At 43.2% G+C, this 21,401-nt stretch overlaps 2 protein-coding genes across 3 annotated transcripts in view; both read right to left on the reverse strand.

The window, feature by feature from the left end:
* Positions 1-5,615, reverse strand: part of LOC100561479 (semaphorin-7A) — a 37,287-nt gene extending 31,672 nt beyond the window's left edge. The window contains exon 1 of the mRNA XM_062964852.1: positions 5,455-5,615. The gene's annotated coding sequence lies outside the window, so the exon portion shown is untranslated. The remainder of the gene's footprint in view (positions 1-5,454) is intronic.
* Positions 5,616-6,680: 1,065 nt separating this feature from the next.
* On the reverse strand, positions 6,681-20,423 carry lingo4 (leucine rich repeat and Ig domain containing 4). 2 transcript variants are annotated; one of them, XM_008124094.3, is made up of 4 exons: positions 19,361-20,423; positions 16,268-16,324; positions 11,332-11,399; positions 6,681-9,706 (listed from the first exon to the last, which is right to left on the reverse strand). In XM_008124094.3, exon 4 carries the CDS (start codon positions 9,693-9,695, stop codon positions 7,893-7,895), a length of 1,803 nt encoding a protein of 600 aa, XP_008122301.3. In that variant the 5' UTR covers positions 9,696-9,706; positions 11,332-11,399; positions 16,268-16,324; positions 19,361-20,423; the 3' UTR covers positions 6,681-7,892. The 2 variants fall into 2 exon arrangements, with proteins under 2 accessions (XP_008122301.3, XP_062820923.1); XM_062964853.1 differs by lacking the exon at positions 16,268-16,324.
* Positions 20,424-21,401: the final 978 nt, after the last annotated feature.

Here is a 21,401-nt window from a genome sequence, read left to right on the forward strand (position 1 = left end):
GTATTGAACTACTTTTTCTGTCAAATTTGTTGTTTAACATGATGTTTTGGTGCTTAATTTGTAAAATCATAACCTAATTTGATGTTTAATAGGCTTTTCCTTAATCTCTCCTTATTATTTAACATATTCGCTTATCCAACGTTCTGCCGGCCCTTTTATGTTGAATAAGCGAGACTCTACTGTATTTGGATTACTGTGATGGAGGCTACTCCATCTCATTCAACCTGGCCTGGCATGGATGCCCTATGTAGAAAATGGCCAGGCTTTCAAGCAGCGGGGCTATTCACTGCAATTCCAATTGGCCACAGCAACGCGTGGAAGGGCACAGCTAGTATATATCTATATATATAAAAGGGTAATGGAATCACGGCACCGGACAAAACAATTAAACAATTTCTGATTGGTTTTTTTTTGTTTGTTGGAGGCAAGTATGAATGCTGCAATTAGGAAAAATGATTAGGATGTAATGGCCTTGCAGCTTTAAAGCCTCGCTGTTTCCTCCCTGAGTGAATTTTTTGTTGGGAGGTGTTAGCTGGCCCTGATTGTTTCCTGTCTGGAATTCCCTTGTTTTCAGAGTGGTGTTGTTTGCGATATTTTATGTGCTTCTACTGTCTGTGGCCCTGAGAAAACAGAGGATTTTCCAGACTTTGATGATGGGAATACTTTGTTGGGAGGTGTTAGCTGGCCCTGATTGTTTCCTGTGTAGAATTCCCCTGTTTATTTACTGTCCTGGTTTTAGAGATTATATTGTTCTGCATTATTCTATCCCAGTAATTATTTCATATTAAAGAAGAATCTCACTTATCCAACATTCGCTTATACAATGTTCTGGATTATCCAACACAGTCTGCCTTTTCATAATCAATGTTTTTGTAGTCAATGTTTTAAATTCATTGTGATATTTTAGTGGTAAATTTGTAAATACAGTACAGTAGAGTCTCACTTATCCAACATAAACGGGCTGGCAGAACGTTGGATAAGCAAATATGTTGGATAATGAGGATTTAAGGATAACCCTATTAAACATCAAATTAAGTTATGATTTTACAAATTAAGCATCAAAACATCATGTTAGACAACAAATTTGTCAGAAAAAGTAGTTCAGTACACAGTAATGCTATATAGTAATTACTGTATTTATGAATTTAGCACCAAAATATCACGATATATTGAAAGCATTGACTACAAAAATGCGTTGGATAATCCAGAACGTTGGATAAGCGAGTGTTGGATAAGTGAGAATCTACTGTAAATACTACATAGCATTACTGCGCATGGAACTACTTTTTCTGTCAAATTTGTTGTTTAACATGATGTTTTGGTGCTTAATTTGTAAAATCATAACCTAATTTGATGTTTAATAGGCTTTTCCTTAATCTCTCTTTATTATATAACATATTCGCTTATCCAATGTTCTGCCGGCCCTTTTACGTTGGATAAGCGAGACTCTACTGTATTTGGATTACTGTGATGGAGGCTACTCCATCTCATTCAACCTGGCCTGGCATGGATGCCCTATGTAGAAAATGGCCAGGCTTTCAAGCAGCGGGGCTATTCACTGCAATTCCAATTGGCCACAGCAACGCGTGGAAGGGCACAGCTAGTATATATCTATATATATAAAAGGGTAATGGAATCACGGCACCGGACAAAACAATTAAACTAAATGCCCCACAACCTCGAAAATTGACAGCGAAACCTCTCATCCACGCCTCTACATTCATACAACAAAAAGAAAAGAAAAGAAAAATTAAGTCCTAGCCACAGCAACGTGTGGCCGGGCACAGCTAGTATATAAATAAAAGGAGAATGGCATCACTCCACCGGGCCAAACAACAAAACTAAAGGCCCCCCAACCTCAAAATTTGACAACAGAACCCATCATCGACGTCTCTAGGTTCATACAACAAAACTAGACATCCCCAACCTCCATGGGGCCTAAAAAACCCCAAAAACTGGAACGCCCCATCTGCGCCTGCGCCAAAGGCCAGCACGAGCGCAGAAAGCACAACCCCCACCCCTCCCTTCAACGGCGCAATCCGTTTCCCGCCACAGACACCGCTGCCATCTTCCAAAAACTGCCGCTTCTGAGGAGGACCAAGGTGGGGGAAAGGGACTAAAACGGAAGGCCAGATCCCCTCACAAACTACCTATCGGCAACAAACTTTTCCACCCCCCTCCCCGCTCCTCTTTCCTTCACCGCTTTAGCCACCAAGACAGACCAGCCAGCCAGCACCCAAAAAACTACCGCTTCTCGGGAGGACCAAGCTGGGTTGGAAATAGCGGCCCACGTCGCCCAGTCAAACAGGCCCACCAACTCCACTGAGGTCCAGGGGGGAGCGGAAACAAGGAGGAGGAGGAGCGGGAGGGAGGAAGAATTCCCCCTCCATTACTTTCACTTTCTCCTTCTCTTCCCCTCCATTTACCCCTCAATCATAATAAAAACCAAAACAACAATAACAATAAACAATAGGACAATATAGCAATATATAATGCTAATATTGTGCTATGCTGATAATACAATATAATATATGTATTACATATATCTGTACATGTATATAATGTATGTACAAATCTTATATGTACATATAATTTGGAAGCCGCTCTGAGTCCCTTTAAGGGTGAGAAGAGCGGGATAAAACTGTTATATATATATATATATATGTGTGTGTGTGTGTGTGTGTATACACATATGTCATGTTTATATATACACACACACATATATACACACGTCATGTGTGTATACATAGACACACACATGTATGTCATGTTTAATATATATATACACATATGTCATGTTTATATACACACACGTCATATTTATATATATACACACACATATACACATATGACATGAGTGTATATACACGCATATATATGTATGTCATGTTTTATATATATATACACATGTCATGTTTATATATATATTTATATACACACACGTCATGTTTATACACACATGTATTTCATTATGTATACACATGTCATGTTTATACACACATATAATGAAATACACATGTATTTCATTATGTATACACATGTCATGTGTGTATACATATATACACACATGTATGTCATGTTTAATATATATATACAAACACATACATATGTCATGTTTATATATATGCACACATGATGTGTGTGTATATACACATATATATGTATGTCATGTTTAATATATATATATATATACACACATATGTCATGTTTATATATATATTTATATACACACACGTCATGTTTACACACATATACACATGCCATGTGTGTATACATATATACACATGTATGTCATGTTTTATATATATCTATATATATAAAAGAGTGATGGCATCACGGCGACCCACAAAACAACAAAACTACAGGCCCCCCAACCTCGAAATTTGACGACACAACCCATCATCCACGCCTCTAGGTTGATACAACAAAAAGAAAAGAAAAATAAAGTCCTAATTAGAGAGAGAGGAATAATTGCTTTTATCCAATTGCTGCCAGTTAGAAGGCTAAGCTCCTCCAACTTGGTCTCCTAGCAACCCAATAAAAAATAATAAAAACACTAAAAATTAATACAATAAAATACTATAATAACAGAAAATAACTAAAAATAATACAAGAAAATAATAAAATATAATAAATAAAAATATAACGTACAATAAAATTAATAAAAAATTGCAAATAACGTCAAATAAAAATTACACAACAATTTTTAACCAATACCACCACCACTTTGCCACAGCAACGCGTGGCTGGGCACAGCTAGTATGTATGTGTGTGTGTATGTATATATATATATATATAATGTTTATATATATATACACACGTCATGTCATGTTTATATATACACACACGTCTCTCATATATATATATATATATATATATACACACACACACACGTCATGTTTATATATATACACACACATATATATACACACATGACGTGTGTATATACACACATATATATGTATGTCATGTTTAATATATATACATACAAATATGTCATGTTTCTATAAATATCTATATACACACACCAGGGATTGGTCATGTTTTGTGTGTGTATACACACACAAAACATGACCAATCCCTGGTTCCAGTTTGAATGCCAAGACCTGCAAGGGAAGGGCCGAGAATCAACACAGAGCGCGTCTACACTGTAGAGTTAATGCGGTTTAATGGCTCAATGCTATAGACTCTTGGGAGCTGTAGTTTCCCAAGGCCTCGAGCCTTCCTTGAGAAAGAGGGTCAAACATACACGATTCCATAGCATTGAGTGGCGTCACGCAATGGTGCAGGTCCCAAGCCTGTTGCAAAATAATAATAATAATACAGTAGAGTCTCACTTATCCAACATAAACGGGCCGGCAGAATGTTGGATAAGCGAATATGTTGGATAATAAGGAGGCATTAAGGAAAAGCCTATTAAACATCAAATTAGGTTATGATTTTACAAATGAAGCACCAAAACATTATGTTAGACAACAAATTTGGCAGAAAAAGTAGTTCATTACACATTAATGCTATGTAGTAATTACTGTATTTACGAATATGACACCAAAATATCACGATATATTGAAAACATTGACTACAAAAATGCATTGGATAATCCAGAATGTTGGATAAGCGAGTGTTGGATAAGTGAGACTCTACTGTACAAATGATTTTACAAATGAAGCACCAAAACATTATGTTAGACAACCAATTTGGCAGAAAAAGTCGTTCAATATGCAGTAATGCTATGTAGTAATTACTGTATTTATGAATTTAGCAGCAAAATATCACGATATATTGAAAACATTGACTACAAAAATGCATTGGATAATCCAGAATGTTGGATAAGCGAGACTCTACTGTACAAATGATTTTACAAATGAAGCACCAAAACATTATGTTAGACAACCAATTTGGCAGAAAAAGTCGTTCAATATGCAGTAATGCTATGTAGTAATTACTGTATTTATGAATTTAGCAGCAAAATATCACGATATATTGAAAACATTGACTACAAAAATGCATTGGATAATCCAGAATGTTGGATAAGCGAGACTCTACTGTACAAATGATTTTACAAATGAAGCACCAAAACATTATGTTAGACAACCAATTTGGCAGAAAAAGTCGTTCAATATGCAGTAATGCTATGTAGTAATTACTGTATTTATGAATTTAGCACCAAAATATCACGATATATTGAAAACATTGACTACAAAAATGCATTGGATAATCCAGAACGTTGGCTAAGCGAGTGTTGGATAAGTGAGACTCTACTGTAATAATAATAATAGAAAATAAAGTCTAATCTTCCCGGCCTGTCTCCTCCATAGGCATGCATTGCAGGCACGAGACTGCAGAATATTTTTCGCTTGGGGAGATGAGGATGTCTGCAGCATCCCTTTGATTCAAAAGACTTGATTTAGGCACATAAAATAAGCTGTTAGAGAAAGGAGAAAAATACTTTACCCAGTGGGTTCCTCCGCTGTGCAGCTCAGGTGGATCTTCTATTTGATTTTATTTGATTTGCAAGGATCCAGGTTCTTGTCTCTCTCTCCTTCCCTTTGCCATCAGCTCCACTGCAGCAAACAGGCTTCCCAGGAAAGTCATTTTGCACAAAAATAGGGTTGTGCAAGGGCGCCCTCTTGTGGCATTTTCTGAACATTACCAATACAGTAGAGCAGGGGTCCTCAAACTTTTTAAGCCAGGGTTCCCCAAACTAAGGCCCGGGGGCCGGATGCGGCCCTCCAAGGTAATTTACCTGGCCCTCGCCCTCATTTATAATATAATATTTTTATATCCGTTTTAATAATATAATATATTGTATATACATATAATACTGATAATAATATTATTATTTTATACAATACAATACTAACAATAATATCATATCATAATATTAATATTAATATTAATATTAATTATATAAAATTAATGTATATAGATAGATACACATATATACATAGAGATGGCAAAAGCTTGCACGGGGTTAATGCCTAGATATCTGTAGGAGAGTTTAACAAATATTTCAGGGGGAAATGCTTTTATTAGATTAATGAATATATATTTTTCTTCTTCCTGACTTGCAAGGGTGTCTTTCTCTTATCAAAACATTCCCTTGATTAAGAGCGAGGGAGGCTTTGCAAAAGAAAACACACTGATAAGGGAGGAGAAGAGAGAAATAGATCACATATTGCAAGCAACACGGCCTTGACCTTGACCAGATTATAAGCCGGGGGAGGCTTTTTCAGCTCATAAATAAGGGCTCAAAAACTTGGCTTATCTTCGAGTATATACGGTAATAATAATAATACACTATTATAATTGTATATTTATGTAATATCATCATCATCATCATCATTTAATTACTTATTAATCGCCCTCCATTCAAGATGCTCTAGGCGATTTACAAGATTTACAATATTACTAATAATATTCCAATATAGTTGTATAGTACAATATAATAATATATAATGCTTACATAGTGCTTATATTGTGCTATACTAATAATATAATGTATTGGACGTATATATAACTTATAAGCCGCCCTTCGGGGTGAGAAGGACAGGATATAAATGTCGCTAATAAGTAATAAATATATTATTATTATTATTATTATTATTATTATTATTATTATTATTATTGAATAATAGGGAAATAATAGAAAAATATCCATATACCAGACATACACACAATTTTTCAGCAATTTTTTTAATCCAAAAATAACCATATACACATTTGAACTGGAACAACCAGGTAAGCCTTACAATAAGTAAAGAGAATGTTTAGGTAGTTAGACCCATTGATTCCATGGTCCCAACTACAAGAGGCCTATTGATTCAATTGTACATATTCTATCAATGGGATCTTTGATTCAATAGGTAATCCCAATTAGAGTCCCAATTGTTGAATCCATGTTGAGTTAGGCCTTTGGTGTCCATAGTTTGAGCTAAAGCAGACCCGTCGATTCAATAGTAAATCCCAATTAGAGTAACTGAATCAGTGGGAACAAGTCAACTCTTAGGTTGAGTTGGAAGCATTGAGACCATAGACTCAACTAAAGTAGACCTCACCAATTCAATAGTAAATCCCAGTTAGAGTAACTGAATCAGTGGGAACAAGTCAACTCTTAGGTTGAGTTGGAAGCATTGAGACTATAGACTCAACTAGACCTCACCAATTCAATAGTAAATCCCAGTTAGAGTAACTGAATCAATGGGGACAGGATATGTCAACTCTTAGGTTGAGTTGGAAGCATTGAGACCATAGACTCAACTAAAGTAGACCTCACCAATTCAATAGTAAATCCCAATTAGAGTAACTGAATCAGTGGGAACAAGTCAACTCTTAGGTTGAGTTGGATGCATCGAGACTATAGATACAGCTAAACTAGACTCCACCAAATCAATAGTAAATCCCAATTAGAGTAATTTAATTAATGGGAACATGGTAAGTCTACTCTTAGGTTACGTTAGACCCAAATAGTTGATAGTCTACAGTAGACCCATTGATTCAGTAGTAAGTCCCAATTAGAGTAAAATCAGTGAATCAATAGAAAGTCAACTCATATGTTAAGTTAGACACATTGACTCCATACTCTCAACTAGACTCATCTATTCAATAGTAAATTCCAGTTAGAGTAACTGCATCAATGGAACATGGTAAGTCATATCTTATGCAGAGTTAGAGTCCATAGACTCAAAGTTGACTTACTAATTCAGTAGTTCATCCTAACTACAAGAATTTGGTAAGTCAATCCGTATGCAGAATGAAGCCTACTAATCCCATAGTTCCAACTTGAGTGGACCCAATGGGTGTACGCTAGTTAGGACTAACGATTGGATCGAGACCTAAGAAGACATCTCACGGCCCCATAACTGCAAGGAGGAGGAAGTAAGGGACTCGTCTCATCTGGGTTTTTTAGTTGGGGTTCTGTTTTTGCTACTGATGGCCTTGTACCCACGGGGGAAACGGGGCACCGATTCAATCACGTGGTGCTTGGCCTTCCCTCTGCCTTTACTCCAGAGGAAGATAAAGACGAAGCAAATTGTGACCGAGCACAGGAAGGGCACCACCCCAATGACCAAGATGCCCACCAAGGTCCCGAGGTCCACCAGGAAAGGGAGCTGGTTACTTGCGTCGCTGAGTAAGCTGGCGTTGCTCGCGAATGAAGAGCTGTTGAAAAGAGGTATAGAGACGTGGAGGTAGGCCTCCATCACGTCGATGCCTGCGGCATTGCTGGCGACACAGTGGTACGACCCACTGTCTTCAAGCAATGCGTAGTGGATCTTCAAGGTGCCGTCCGGAAGGACAACCATCCGGCCTCTGTGGCCGATGTCCAACGTCACGTTTTGAGGGGAGACCCACGAAACAACAGGAGGTGGATCTCCCTCGCTTCTGCAAGTCAAGTCGGCTTGTCCGCCTTCGTCAACATTCGCTTTCTGGAGTGACTTGTCCACAATCTTTGGCTTCCTACACCTGAAGTGACCGGGTGGGACTTCTGAGATTTTATGGAAGGTCTTTCCTTTCCTGGTGGAGTTGGTAGAACAGATCGGCTGCTGGGCCTCGAAATTGAGCCTCCTCCTCCTCCGAACGATCCAGAGGAGGCGACAATCACAAGCCAGCGGGTTCCGGTCTAATCGGAGGACCTCCAGGTTCCCCACTGAGTGGAAGACCTTCTCCTCAAGGGTCTGCAAGTCATTGCTGGAGACGTTGAGGAGACGAAAGTGGACCAGGCCTTGGAAGGCATGGGCCTGTATGGTGGCCAGTTGTCCGCCCGTGAGGTGGAACTCCTGAAGACGGGAGAGGTCGACCAGCCGCTTCCCTCGGATCACGGAGATGGGGTTGTACGAGAGATCGAGGAAATGGAGGTGGGCCAAGTGCTTGATGGCTTTGTAAGGAACGTCGTGTAGGTTGCACTTGGTGATGGACAAGGAGGTGATGTTCAGGCCGGAGAGGCTCTCGGACTGCAGTGAGGTCAGGAAAGGCCACCGATGGATTTCGAGATCCTTGAGGTGATGGAGTGTTTGGAAAGCGTGGTTGGGGATGATGGTGACATTCAAGACTTTGAGCCTGAGCTCCACAAGTTGGCGGAGATGGGAGAGGGCTTCGGTCGGGACGCTGGTGATATTGCATTTCTCCAGCGTCAACTGCTGGAGGCTCCAAAGGCCACTGAATGCTTGGCTGGAGATGAAGACCAGGTGGTTGTCCCCCGTCTCCAGCTTCCTGAGGTTGGAGAGGTCCCTGAAAGAGTGGTCCAGGAAAACAAGGATCCGGTTTTCACTGATATCCAGGACAGAGAGGTTGGGCAGCCCTGTGAAGACGCCCTCCGGGACCATGTCCAACCGGTTCCCTTTCAAGCGGAGGGTCATCAAGTTCTGGAGGCAAATGAAGGTCCGCTCTTCGATGTTGGAGATCATGTTGTAGCTGAGGTCCAGCTCCTTCAGGACCCAGAGGAGGGAGAACATGCCCTCCCTCAAGGTGTGGAGGGAGTTGCGACTCAGGTCCAAGAACTCGGAATCCGGAGGGATCCTTCCGGGGACGGTGGTCAGATTCCGGCTGTTGCAGAAGACAGCCGTGTCCAGGGCAGGACAGACACACTTGGATGGGCAGCTCCGCCCGAAGCCCACCAAGAAGGCTGATGGGATGAGGAAGAGCAGGGTCCTCCAGCTCATCCAAGATGGAGAATCGGGTAAGGACTTGGCGGCCATCTTGTTTCTTTCTGAAAGGTCAACATGAACAATCAAACTATGAACCAATCAACAATCAACATGGAGATTCAGGCAAAGCTGCCACCTTGCTTGCTTTCTGGAAGGACAGCATGAACAACCAATCAACAAATCAATCAATCATCAATCAAGATGGAGAATCAAGCAAGGCCAATCTCTTGCTTGCTTTCTGGAAGGACAATCAATCAACGAATCAATCAAAATGGATAATTAGACAAGGTCACCATCTTGCTTGCTTTCTGGAAGGACAGTATGAACAATCAACAAATCAATCAATTATCAATCAAGATGGAGAATCAAGCAAGGCCAATCTCTTGCTTGCTTTCTGGAAGGACAGCATGGACAACCAACCAACCAACCAATCAATCATTCAATTAATCATCAGTCAAGAAAGCCCAACCTCTTGCTTGCTTTCTGGAAGGACAGCATGAACAATCAATCAATCAATCAATCAATCATCAATCAAGATGGAGAATCAAACAAGGCCAATATCTTCCTTGCTTTCTGGAAGGACAATCAATCAACGAATCAATCAATCATCAATCAAAATGGATAATTAGACAAGATCGCCATCTTGCTTGCTTTCTGGAAGGACAGCATGAACAACCAATCAACAAATCAATCAATCATCAATCAAAATGGAGAATCAAACAAGGCCAATCCCTTGCTTGCTTTCTGGAAGGACAGCATGAGCAACCAACCAACCAATCAATCAATCAATCAATCATCAATCCAGATGGAGAATCAAGCAAGGACAACCTCTTGCTTGCTTTCTGGAAGGAGAGCATGGACAACCAACCAACCAACCAACCAACCAATCATTCAATTAATCATCAATCAAGAAAGCCCAACCTCTTGCTTGCTTTCTGGAAGGACAGCATGATTAATCAATCAACGAATCAATCAATCAATCATCAACTAAGATGGAGAATCAAACAAGGACAACCTCTTGCTTGCTTTCTGGAAGGACAGCATGGACAACCAACCAACCAACCAATCAATCAAGATGGAGAATCAAACAAGGACAACCTCTTGTTTGCTTTCTGGAAGGGCAGCATGAACAATCAATCAATCAATCAATCAATCATCAATCAAGAAAGCCCAACCTCTTGTTTGTTTTCTGGAAGGACAGCATGAACAATCAATCAACGAATCAATCAATCAATTATCAACTAAGATGGAGAATCAAACAAGGACAACCTCTTGCTTGCTTTCTGGAAGGACAGCATGAACAATCAATCAATCAACAAATCAATCAATCATCAATCAAAATGGATAATTAGATAAGGTCACCATCTTTCTTGCTTGCTTCTGAAAGGACAGCATGAACAATCACCCAACCAACCCACCAACCAATAATCAATCGAGAAAGAGATTTGGACAAGGATGTCATCTTGCTTGCTTTCTGGAAGGACACCTTGAACAATCAATCAACGTATCAATCATGGCTCAATTACATGGAATCCTGGGAGCTGTAGTTTTACAAGAGAGCTGGTGCCTCAACAAAGTACAACTCCCAGGATTCCAGGGTCCAGAAGTGGTGTCAAACTACAGTGTAGAGCCAGCCTTAGACCTGTCTAGCTATTGTGTTTCTGGTTCCTGGTGAAAATCCACTTACTTGGAAACGAAGACGTCCCGGTCAGCTCCGGCCCTTCCGCTCGGCATTCATGGCCACTTTCTTAGATTCTATACCGGAGAGAGAAAAAAAATGCATTTTCTATGTATCTCTTTGCAGGAGGAGTCAACCCATTTCCTCACGCTCTCGATCTTCAATTCCGCCCTTATTTTTGCTCCAAATTCCAGGCCAATTCAGGTGTGACTTTACCAAGCGGTGAATCACCATTTTACATAATTAGATCCTGATTAAAAGTGGCATTTCGCTCCGGGATCACATTGAACTCTGCGCCGAACCCACGAGGAGGATTTCTTTGAGGGTTCCGATCAATGGGATTATCGATCAGTCCCACTGGAGAGATATCGCCTGGTTTAACAAGACCCCAAGAAATGCCCAGAAGTGCAGTCTGGACCCAAGAGATGGCATTGTTGTTTGTTGCTACTTCCAATCCAATTACTGTATATACTCAAGCATAAGTATAATGAATGTTTTTGGTCAAATGTCTTGTGTTGTTGTTTTCGGGCTTGTCCCTGTTGTGAGCCGCCCCGAGTCCCTTCGGGGAGATGGGGCAGGATATAAAAAAAAATAAAGTTTAAGCCTAGTTTTCAGCCCTTTTTTAAAGACTGAAAAAGCCCCCCTCAGCTTATACTCAGGTGAGGATCCTGGTCAAGAATATATGGTACATTTATTATTTTTATCTATTATTATTGGTATTATTACATTTATTATTTTTCTCTATTATTATTGGTATTATTACATTTATTTTACTCTATTTTTATTATTGTTAATACATTTATTATTTCACTGTTGTTCTTCTTATTACAGTAGAGTCTCACTTATCCAACACTCGCTTATCCAACGTTCTGGATTATCCAACGCATTGTTGTAGTCAATGTTTTCAATACATTGTGATATTTTGGTGCTAAATTCGCAAATACAGTAATTACTACATAGCATTACTGTGTATTGAACTACTTTTTCTGCCAAATTTGTTGTATAACCTGATGTTTTGGTGCTTCATTTGTAAAATCATAACCTAATTTGATGTTTAATAGGCCTCCTTATTATCCAACATATTCGCTTATCCAACATTCTGCCAGCCCGCTGGTTGCCATGGAGAAGTAGGCAGAGCCAACTGCCGTTTAGTAAAAGAAGTGCAGAGTTTAAAAAAGAGAACCAGTCTGTGCTCTGATGAGGCACAGGGAAGATTGAGGGGATCAAGGAGACTCAATTGTTCATTTTGAGTTGGTTTAAATTAAGTTTGGTGACTTATTTAATGTAGTCTGTGTCCTGGTAAGGAACAGAGAATCTGTGATCATATATCACAGGGGTGACTGCGGTTTAAAAGTAGCAGAGAAAGAAGTTCTAACTTCTTTAAGTAAAAGAAGTGACACTTTAGAGAGTTTGACTCATCTCATTCTAGTATTGTAACTGTTAATAAAAATACCTCTAAGTGAGAAACAACACTGTAACCACTAAGCTCTGTGCCTGAATAAACTTGTTATTGTTCTTCCAACATCTAAGCCTCTGTCACATATATTATAAACCAAGATACGCTGCCATCTAAAGTGAATAAGAAGAAAGGGAAAAAAAGTAAAAGGTCTCCTCCCTGAGTCTTTGGTGGTTGCATCATTACAAAGTGATGGCAGTCTTAATTAGCTTCCTTACAGGCCCGCGGGCCAATTGCAGCCCCTGTTCATTGCGGCTCCCTCCCTTTCTCGACTTCCTTCCTCCCATGGCTCAGTGCGATGGAAGGCCGGGAGCTGCAGTTTGGCGAGGTCCCATCCCTCTTTGGCAGAGAAGGCAGAAGACCTTGCAAAACCACAGCTCTTGGGAGTCCGTATCATTGAGTCAATGCAGTCCAGGTGGTGCCAAATGGCATTGATTTGACGGCGTCAATGCAGCTCTGGCCCGATGTCCTCCGGCCAAAGCCAAAGGACGCCATTTCGGCTAAGTGTCCCCTTGGCGTGACTCCAGCGGATGCATTAACATGCAAGGAGGGACCAGAGCGAGGACTCAGAAGCCAAGGGAGCAGGCGAGACACCCGGGAACTGCGTCTCCTTTTTTACTAGACGCCAACATTGCAAAGAAAGGTCTGCGACGTTGATGTGACGTTCTCACTCTTGCCCTTCTTCCAGGAGTTGGAGGACAATTGGGAGGTGGATCTACACTGCAGTTTGGCACCACTGTCATGGCTCCATGCTAGGGAGTTGTATGTTGGTTGAATAAAAAGTAATGCCTCCACCTTCGTTACTTGGGTTTGGATGGGACTATTTTAATAAATCAATCACAGAAATAATCCTTATAATGTGCTCTTTAACGACCACTATTCACTTTTCCACATAATCAAGAGACAATTGGATACATTTCTGCCAACAATGAACAAGTTTTCTGAAGCCGTCGCGGAAGAAGTCGACACTCTGTTTCCACAACCGGCGTCTCACAGGACCCATCTTGTGATAACCAAGCAAAGCAATAATGTGACCCACACGTTCTTGTGAAATGCTGATTATGCTTGAAATTTCTCTCTGAGTGGTATGACGATCATCCTGAATCAATCTGTCAACCTTTTGCTTGTGAAACTCGGTGATTGCTGTCACAGGACGTCCAACTCTTTGTTGTCACGCAAGGCAGATGTTCCCACCTCAACATCTTTAAACTTACTCATCCAACGACGCACAGGACTCACATCAACACAATCCCGATAAACAGCTTGCATTCTCTGATTAATCTTCTTTGAGGTGACACCTTCTGCTGTCAAGAATTCAGTGACTGCACATTGCTTAAGTCACAATGAACGACAGTCTGCACAGGGTTCCATACTTCACACTTTAACAACACAACCGTTCAATGCTAAGGCTTCCCCGTCTGTGCAGGGTTCCATACTTTGCGCTTTAACAACACAACCGTTCAATGCTAAGGCTTCCCCGTCTACGCAGCGTTCCATACTACGCGCTTTAACAACACAACCGTTCAATGCTAAGGCTTCCTCGTCTGCGCAGGGTTCCATACTTCGCACTTTAACAACACAACCGTTCAATGCTAAGGCTTCCCCGTCTACGCACGGTTCCATACTACGCGCTTTAACAACACAACCGTTCAATGCTAAGGCTTCCCCGTCTGCGCAGGGTTCTATACTTCGCACTTTAACAACACAACCGTTCAATGCTAAGGCTTCTCCGTCTGCGCAGGGTTCCATACTTCGCACTTTAACAACACAACCGTTCAATGCTAAGGCTTCCTCGTCTGCGCAGGGTTCCATACTTCGCACTTTAACAACACAACCGTTCAATGCTAAGGCTTCCCCGTCTGCACAGGGTTCCATACTTCGCACTTTAACAACACAACCGTTCAATGCTAAGGCTTCCCCGTCTGTGCAGGGTTCCATACTTCGCGCTTTAACAACACAACCGTTCAATGCTAAGGCTTCCCCGTCTGCGCAGGGTTCCATACTCCGCACTTTAACAACACAACCGTTCAATGCTAAGGCTTCCCCGTCTGTGCAGGGTTCCATACTTCGCACTTTAACAACACAACCTTTCAATGCTAAGGCTTTCCCGTCTGCGCAGGGTTCCATACTTCGCACTTTAACAACACAACCGTTCAATGCTAAGGCTTCCCCGTCTGCGCAGGGTTCCATACTTCGCACTTTAACAACACAACCGTTCAATGCTAAGGCTTCCCCGTCTGTGCAGGGTTCCATACTTCGCGCTTTAACAACACAACCGTTCAATGCTAAGGCTTCCCCGTCTGCGCAGGGTTCCATACTTCCCACTTTAACAACACAACCGTTCAATGCTAAGGCTTCCCCGTCTGTGCAGGGTTCCATACTTCGCGCTTTAACAACACAACCGTTCAATGCTAAGGCTTCCCCGTCTGTGTGAAACGACAACTCCTAGGCAGGTTAAGTGGAGTCGACACACCCTCAGTGTGCATTCTGTGGCTGTGTCCTGAACTCTGGACTCAAGATTCACAATAGGGCAGGAGGTGGCTTTGAATAGAGAGGATCAAGACTCTGTCCTCACCGAATTCATCCTCTCCGGTCACAGTCAATTATCCTAATGCAATCGTACTTGGCTGGAGAAAATGGCAAAGGAATAAGATTGCTGATGGAATATCAAATTATGCCAATCCAATCTCCCGAAAGACTTAGTTTTGGTGGGCTCCTCTTCCAGATGGGTTTGCAAGCCATAACATTGGAACAGAGTATGTTTCACTACCTACTATCTATAACTAGATCTCTGTCTATATATCTGAGCTTTAGTAAATCACCAGCAGTAATAAGATCTACCAACCGAAAGGTAGCCAATTCGAAGTCCAGATCCATCGGTCTTTGGGTTCACAGTGTTCTCTGGATGTAGGTGAACTACACATACATATTTTCATTTTTTTATTATGTGTATAGATATATTTATATGTTCCTTAACTGAAACCCATTATCTACAAGGCAGAAGCAAGTGACACTGATACGTTTGCAAACTGCGTATCTATATCTATATTTGTTGTTGTTAGTTTCGGTGGCGCATTGGAGCATGCAAGCTGTCGGCCTGGATTACATGTCACCAATTTAGGAGCAAACCATGTGCAAATGCGCCCTCGGGGACGTGCGGCCTGGCCCTTAGTGGCCGAAACGGGTGAACTCGGAGTCACGGATCAAGCACCGCTTTCTGCCTGTTTGCTTTGGCTGCGAGGCCCGGGAGGCGGCTGTTTTCATAGCGGGATTAACGGAGAGACTTCCAAGCGACGTCTCCGTTCAGACAAGAAAACAACAAGATACGAGCATTCGCAAAAAGGAAATGAGGCACCAACACATGCCGCCGTCACGAAAAGCTTCCCACGAAGATTTGAAGCAACCTGGCACTTGGCAAAAGCAGCCGGAAGGATTGTTTTAGCATTGACTCCTTTGAAAATAATAATAATATGAATGAAGTTGGAATACCTTTCACTGGGACAGTGTGGGCTTGAACGTGCCAGCTCCCGGCTCCAGAGTCTCCGTCTTAAGAGATACAAAAGGAAACCATGTTTGAGGATTTCATAAATTCCTTGCCCACATCTCCCGTCCCCTGTGAAATATACACTGGCACTGATCAGGAGTGCAAATCCCACGAGAAACATTAACCAAGGAGATGGTTCAGGGAGTGATTCATGTCACAGGAGATGTGTTTGATCAGGGTCAGCACATCTTGTGACAGGGAGTTCCATCAAACGAAGTCCTTCTCCGTGTTCTCCATCTATGGTCTTAAATCAGGACTTTCTTCATGGAGAGCATGTTCTCCATGCATGGCCTGAAACCAGGGAGTTCTTCATGGGAAGCACGTTCTCCACCCAGTCTTGAACTAGGACGTTCTTCATAGAGAGCATGTTCTCCATCCCTGGTCTCAAACCAGAACTTTCTTCATGGAGAGCATGTTCTCTATCCATGGTCTCAAACCAGAACTTTCTTCATGGAGAGCATGTTCTCCATCCCTGGTCTCAAACCAGGACTTTCTTCATGGAGAGCATGTTCTCCATCCCTGGTCGCCAACCAGGACGGTCTTCATGGAGAGCATGTTCTCCATCCCTGGTCTCCAACTAGGACTTTCTTCATGGAGAGCATGTTCTCCATCCCGGGTCTCCAACCAGGACAGTCTTCATGGAGAGCATGTTCTCCACCCATGGTCTCCAACCAGTACTTTCTTCACGGAGAGCATGTTCTCCATCCATGGTCTCAAACCAGGACTTTCTTCATGGAGAGCATACTCTCCACCCCTGGTCTCAAACCAGGACTTTCTTCATGGAGAACAAGTTCTCCATCCCTGGTCCCAAACCAGGACTTTCTTCATGGAGAGCATATTCTCCATCCATGGTCTCCAACCAGTACTTTCTTTATGGAAAGCATGTTCTCCATCCATGGTCTCAAACCAGCACGTTCTTCATTGAAAGCATGTTCTCCACCCATGGTCTCCAACCAGGACTTTCTTCCTGGAGAGCATGTTCTCCATCCATGGTCTCAAACCAGGACTTTCTTCATGGAGAGCATGTTCTCCATCCATGGTCTCAAACCAGGACTTTCTTTATGGAGAGCATGTTCTCCATTCATGGTCTCAAACCAGGACTTTCTTCCTGGAGAGCATGTTCTCCATCCATGGTCTCAAACCAGGACTTTCTTTATGGAGAGCATGTTCTCCATTCATGGTCTCAAACCAGGACTTTCTTTATGGAGAGCATGTTCTCCATTCATGGTCTCAAACCAGGACTTTCTTCCTGGAGAGCATGTTCTCCATTCATGGTCTCAAACCAGGACTTTCTTCCTGGAGAGCATGTTCTCCATTCATGGTCTCAAACCAGGACTTTCTTCATGGAGAGTATATTCTCCATTCCTGGTCTCCAACCAGGAACTTCTATATCGAAAGTATGTCCTCCATTCCTAGTCTCAAACCTGGATCTCCTTCATGGAAAGCATGTCCTCCATTCCTAATCTCAAACCAGGACCTCCTTCATGCAAAGCAGGCTCCCCATGCCTGGTTTCAAAATAAGACTCCCTAGGCAGAGTGTAGTCTTCTTTCCAGTCTCAAACCAGTATCCTATTTGGGCAAAGCAAGCTCTCAAACTAGGACTTTATTCACTCAAAACAGATGTCCACCTCTGCTCTCAAACCAGGATCTCCTTTATAGCTACTTTGATCTCCATTCCTAGCATCTTCTTTGGGCAAAGTTAACAGGGGTTTCTACATGCAGAGCATGTTCTCCATCAATGGCCTTAAATCAGGACCTTCATCATGGAGAGTATGTTCTCAATTCATGGTCTCAAACCAGGATTTTCTTCCTGGAGAGCATGTTCTCCAGCCATGGTCTCAAACCAGGACTTTCTTCCTGGAGAGCATGTTCTCCATCCATGGTCTCAAACCAGGACTTTCTTCATGGAAAGCATGTTCTCCATCCACGGTCTCAAACCAGGACTTTCTTCATGGAGAGCATGTTCTCCATCCATGGTCTTAATCAGGACAGTTCCTTAATCAGAAGAAACTGATCTGAGACCAAGGATGGAGAATACACTTTTGGCTACAAACCAAGCCCTTCTTCGTGGAAAGCATGTTCTCCACCCATGGTCTTAGAATCATAGAATCATAGAATAGTAGAGTTGGAAGAGACCTCATGGGCCATCCAGTCCAACCCCCTGCCAAGTAGCAGAAAATCACGTTCAAAGCACCCCCGACAGATGGCCATCCAGCCTCTGCTTAAAAGCCTCCAAAGAAGGCTTGAACCAGGACGTTCTTGGTTCTTGATCTCAAACCAGGATCTCCTTCATGGAAAGCATGTTCTCCATCCCTGGTTTCAAACTAGGATCCTGTTTGGACAAAGCACATTCTCCATCCTTGATTTCAAACTAGGTCCTCCTTCAGGATAACATATTCTCCATCCTTGATCTCAAACTAGAAGCCTTATTTGACTAAATCATATTCTCCATTCCTGGTCTCAGCCAAGGACTCACTTCCTGCAAAGCAAGGTCTCCACCTCTAGTCTCTTCTTTGTGGAAAGCATGTTTTCCATTCCTGGTCTCAAACCAAAACCCTGTTTGGGCAAAGCGTGTTCTCCATTCCTGGTCTCAAACTAAGATGTTCAAGTAGAGCACATTCTCCATCCCTGGTCTCAACCACTTCTGGCAAAGCATGCTCTCCAATCCTTGACATCCAACCAGGACTCTCTTTGGACAATGCAAATTCTTCATCCCTGAGCTACAGATCTGCCTCTACGGATAACCATTCGTGCCAGTGGACTGTGCAAAGCTGCCAGAGGTCAACCCATCACTCCACCTGTGCCTATTCTGCCAGTCTTTTGGAGCATTTCCTCTCTTCTCTGTCCATGAACTGGAGATGCCGTGAAACTAAGGGCCTTTCCGGTGGAAAGGATAAAGAAATGATTCTGCAAGCCTCAAAACCTTTTCCTTTCTAAAATCCAAAAGGAGAACTTCAAATTACTTTCTTCTACTGTAAAATAATAACACAGAGATCTCTTAAGCAACAGTGTTTAGGAAATGAGCATGAGTCGCTTACCTGGAATTTGCAAGAAGCAGGACGGATGTTCTCAGCCGATTCGGGCGACACAGAGCTCTGATGCTGGGCTTCTCTCTCCTTGTCGTCCTTCCTCTCTCTCTCTCACTCTCTCTCTCTTTCTGTCGTGTGTGTCTTTCATTCCGTCAGCCACGTGGACGTCCTTTTGCCAAGGGAATGTTCCATGCCTGAGTTTCTGATATTCTATTTTTTTTTTTCAGTTGTTGTTTCAGCCCTTCGTTGGGTACACATCACCGCCAAGTAGCAAATTTATGGTGATTGCAATGCCAGGCGAGAGGAAAAAGGAGCGAACAGTGAGCGCCCAAAAGGGAGCTCCGGGGCAAGCGGTGGATCAAGGCCAAACGGGACGGCGATTTTGGCCAATGGAAGGCCTGCCTTGCGTGGGTAACGAAGCTATAATCGGACCAATTGGACTTCCGGACCTCAAGGCACAATATTATCTCTGGGTGCATCTACACTGCGGAATTGATGCAGTTTGGCACTACTCGGAACTTTGATAAAATCCTGGTAGATGTATTTTTGCAATGTCTTTCGCCTTCTCTGTGAAATAGTGCTCACCAAACTACAACTCCCAGGATTCCATGGACAGTTCAAGCGGTGTCAAACCCTGCATTCATTCCACAGTGTAGAGGCACCCTTGGCGGATACTTATACAGTGGTTTATTCTGTGAATGAATCTTAAGAGTTGGAAGAGACTTCACAAGGTGGCATTTATAGTGAGGCGAGATGCGGCAAAAGCGGTCATGGAATATAATGCAAAGTCTGTCTGGATGATATCAATAAGGGGTATCTACACTGCAGAACTGATACAGTTTGGCACCATTTGAATTGCACGGCTCAATGCGATGGGATCCTGGGAGTTGTAGTTTGGCACCGGCACCGTTTGGCAGGGAAGGCTGAAGACCCTGGGAAAGTCCAAAGCACTGAGCCCTGACAGCGAAAGTGGTATCAAACTGGATTGAGGTTGAGGGGGAGGTGGGTGGGGCCACAAATGAGCGGCCAGGACTGGGATGGGCGGAGTTAAGAGCTCTGAGGCAGGGCTGAGCTTCTATCCCTGTCCTGTGGCGCCTGCTAGGACAAAGGAGGCGGAGCTAGAGGAGGGGGCTTCCCAAGTGCCTGATGGGGCTGAACCTATATACCCCACCGCCGTGTTCTAACAAGCACCTCAGGGGAGGTATACAGAGGCTCAGCCCTGTCCCACACGAGAAGAGGCCCCACCCCTAGCCCCGCCCTTGAATCCTAAAAGGCCTCTCAGGAAAGGTATAGAGGCTCAGCCCTGTCTCGGGCTCTTGGAAGGAGGCCCCGCCCCCTTCCCTAGCCCCACCCTTTAGTCCTAAAAGGCCTCTCAGGAAAGGTATAGAGGCTCAACCCTGTCTCGGGCTCTTGGAAGGAGGCCCCGCCCCCTTCCCTAGCCCCACCCTTTAGTCCTAAAAGGCCTCTCAGGAAAGGTATAGAGGCTCAGCCCTGTCTCGGGCTCTTGGAAGGAGGCCCCGCCCCCTTCCCTAGCCCCGCCCTTTAGTCCTAAAAGGCCTCTCAGGAAAGGTATAGAGGCTCAGCCCTGTCTCGGGCTCTTGGAAGGAGGCCCCGCCCCCTTCCCTAGCCCCACCCTTTAGTCCTAAAAGGCCTCTCAGGAAAGGTATAGAGGCTCAGCCCTGTCTCGGGCTCTTGGAAGGAGGCCCCGCCCCCTTCCCTAGCCCCACCCTTTAGTCCTAAAAGGCCTCTCAGGAAAGGTATAGAGGCTCAACCCTGTCTCGGGCTCTTGGAAGGAGGCCCCGCCCCCTTCCCTAGCCCCACCCTTTAGTCCTAAAAGGCCTCTCAGGAAAGGTATAGAGGCTCAGCCCTGTCTCGGGCTCTTGGAAGGAGGCCCCGCCCCCTTCCCTAGCCCCACCCTTTAGTCCTAAAAGGCCTCTCAGGAAAGGTATAGAGGCTCAACCCTGTCTCGGGCTCTTGGAAGGAGGCCCCGCCCCCTTCCCTAGCCCCGCCCTTTAGTCCTAAAAGGCCTCTCAGGAGAGGTATAGAGGCT

The sequence above is a fragment of the Anolis carolinensis genome, unplaced genomic scaffold, assembly GCF_035594765.1.
Source record: "Anolis carolinensis isolate JA03-04 unplaced genomic scaffold, rAnoCar3.1.pri scaffold_14, whole genome shotgun sequence".
In the NCBI taxonomy this organism is placed as follows: domain Eukaryota; kingdom Metazoa; phylum Chordata; class Lepidosauria; order Squamata; family Dactyloidae; genus Anolis; species Anolis carolinensis.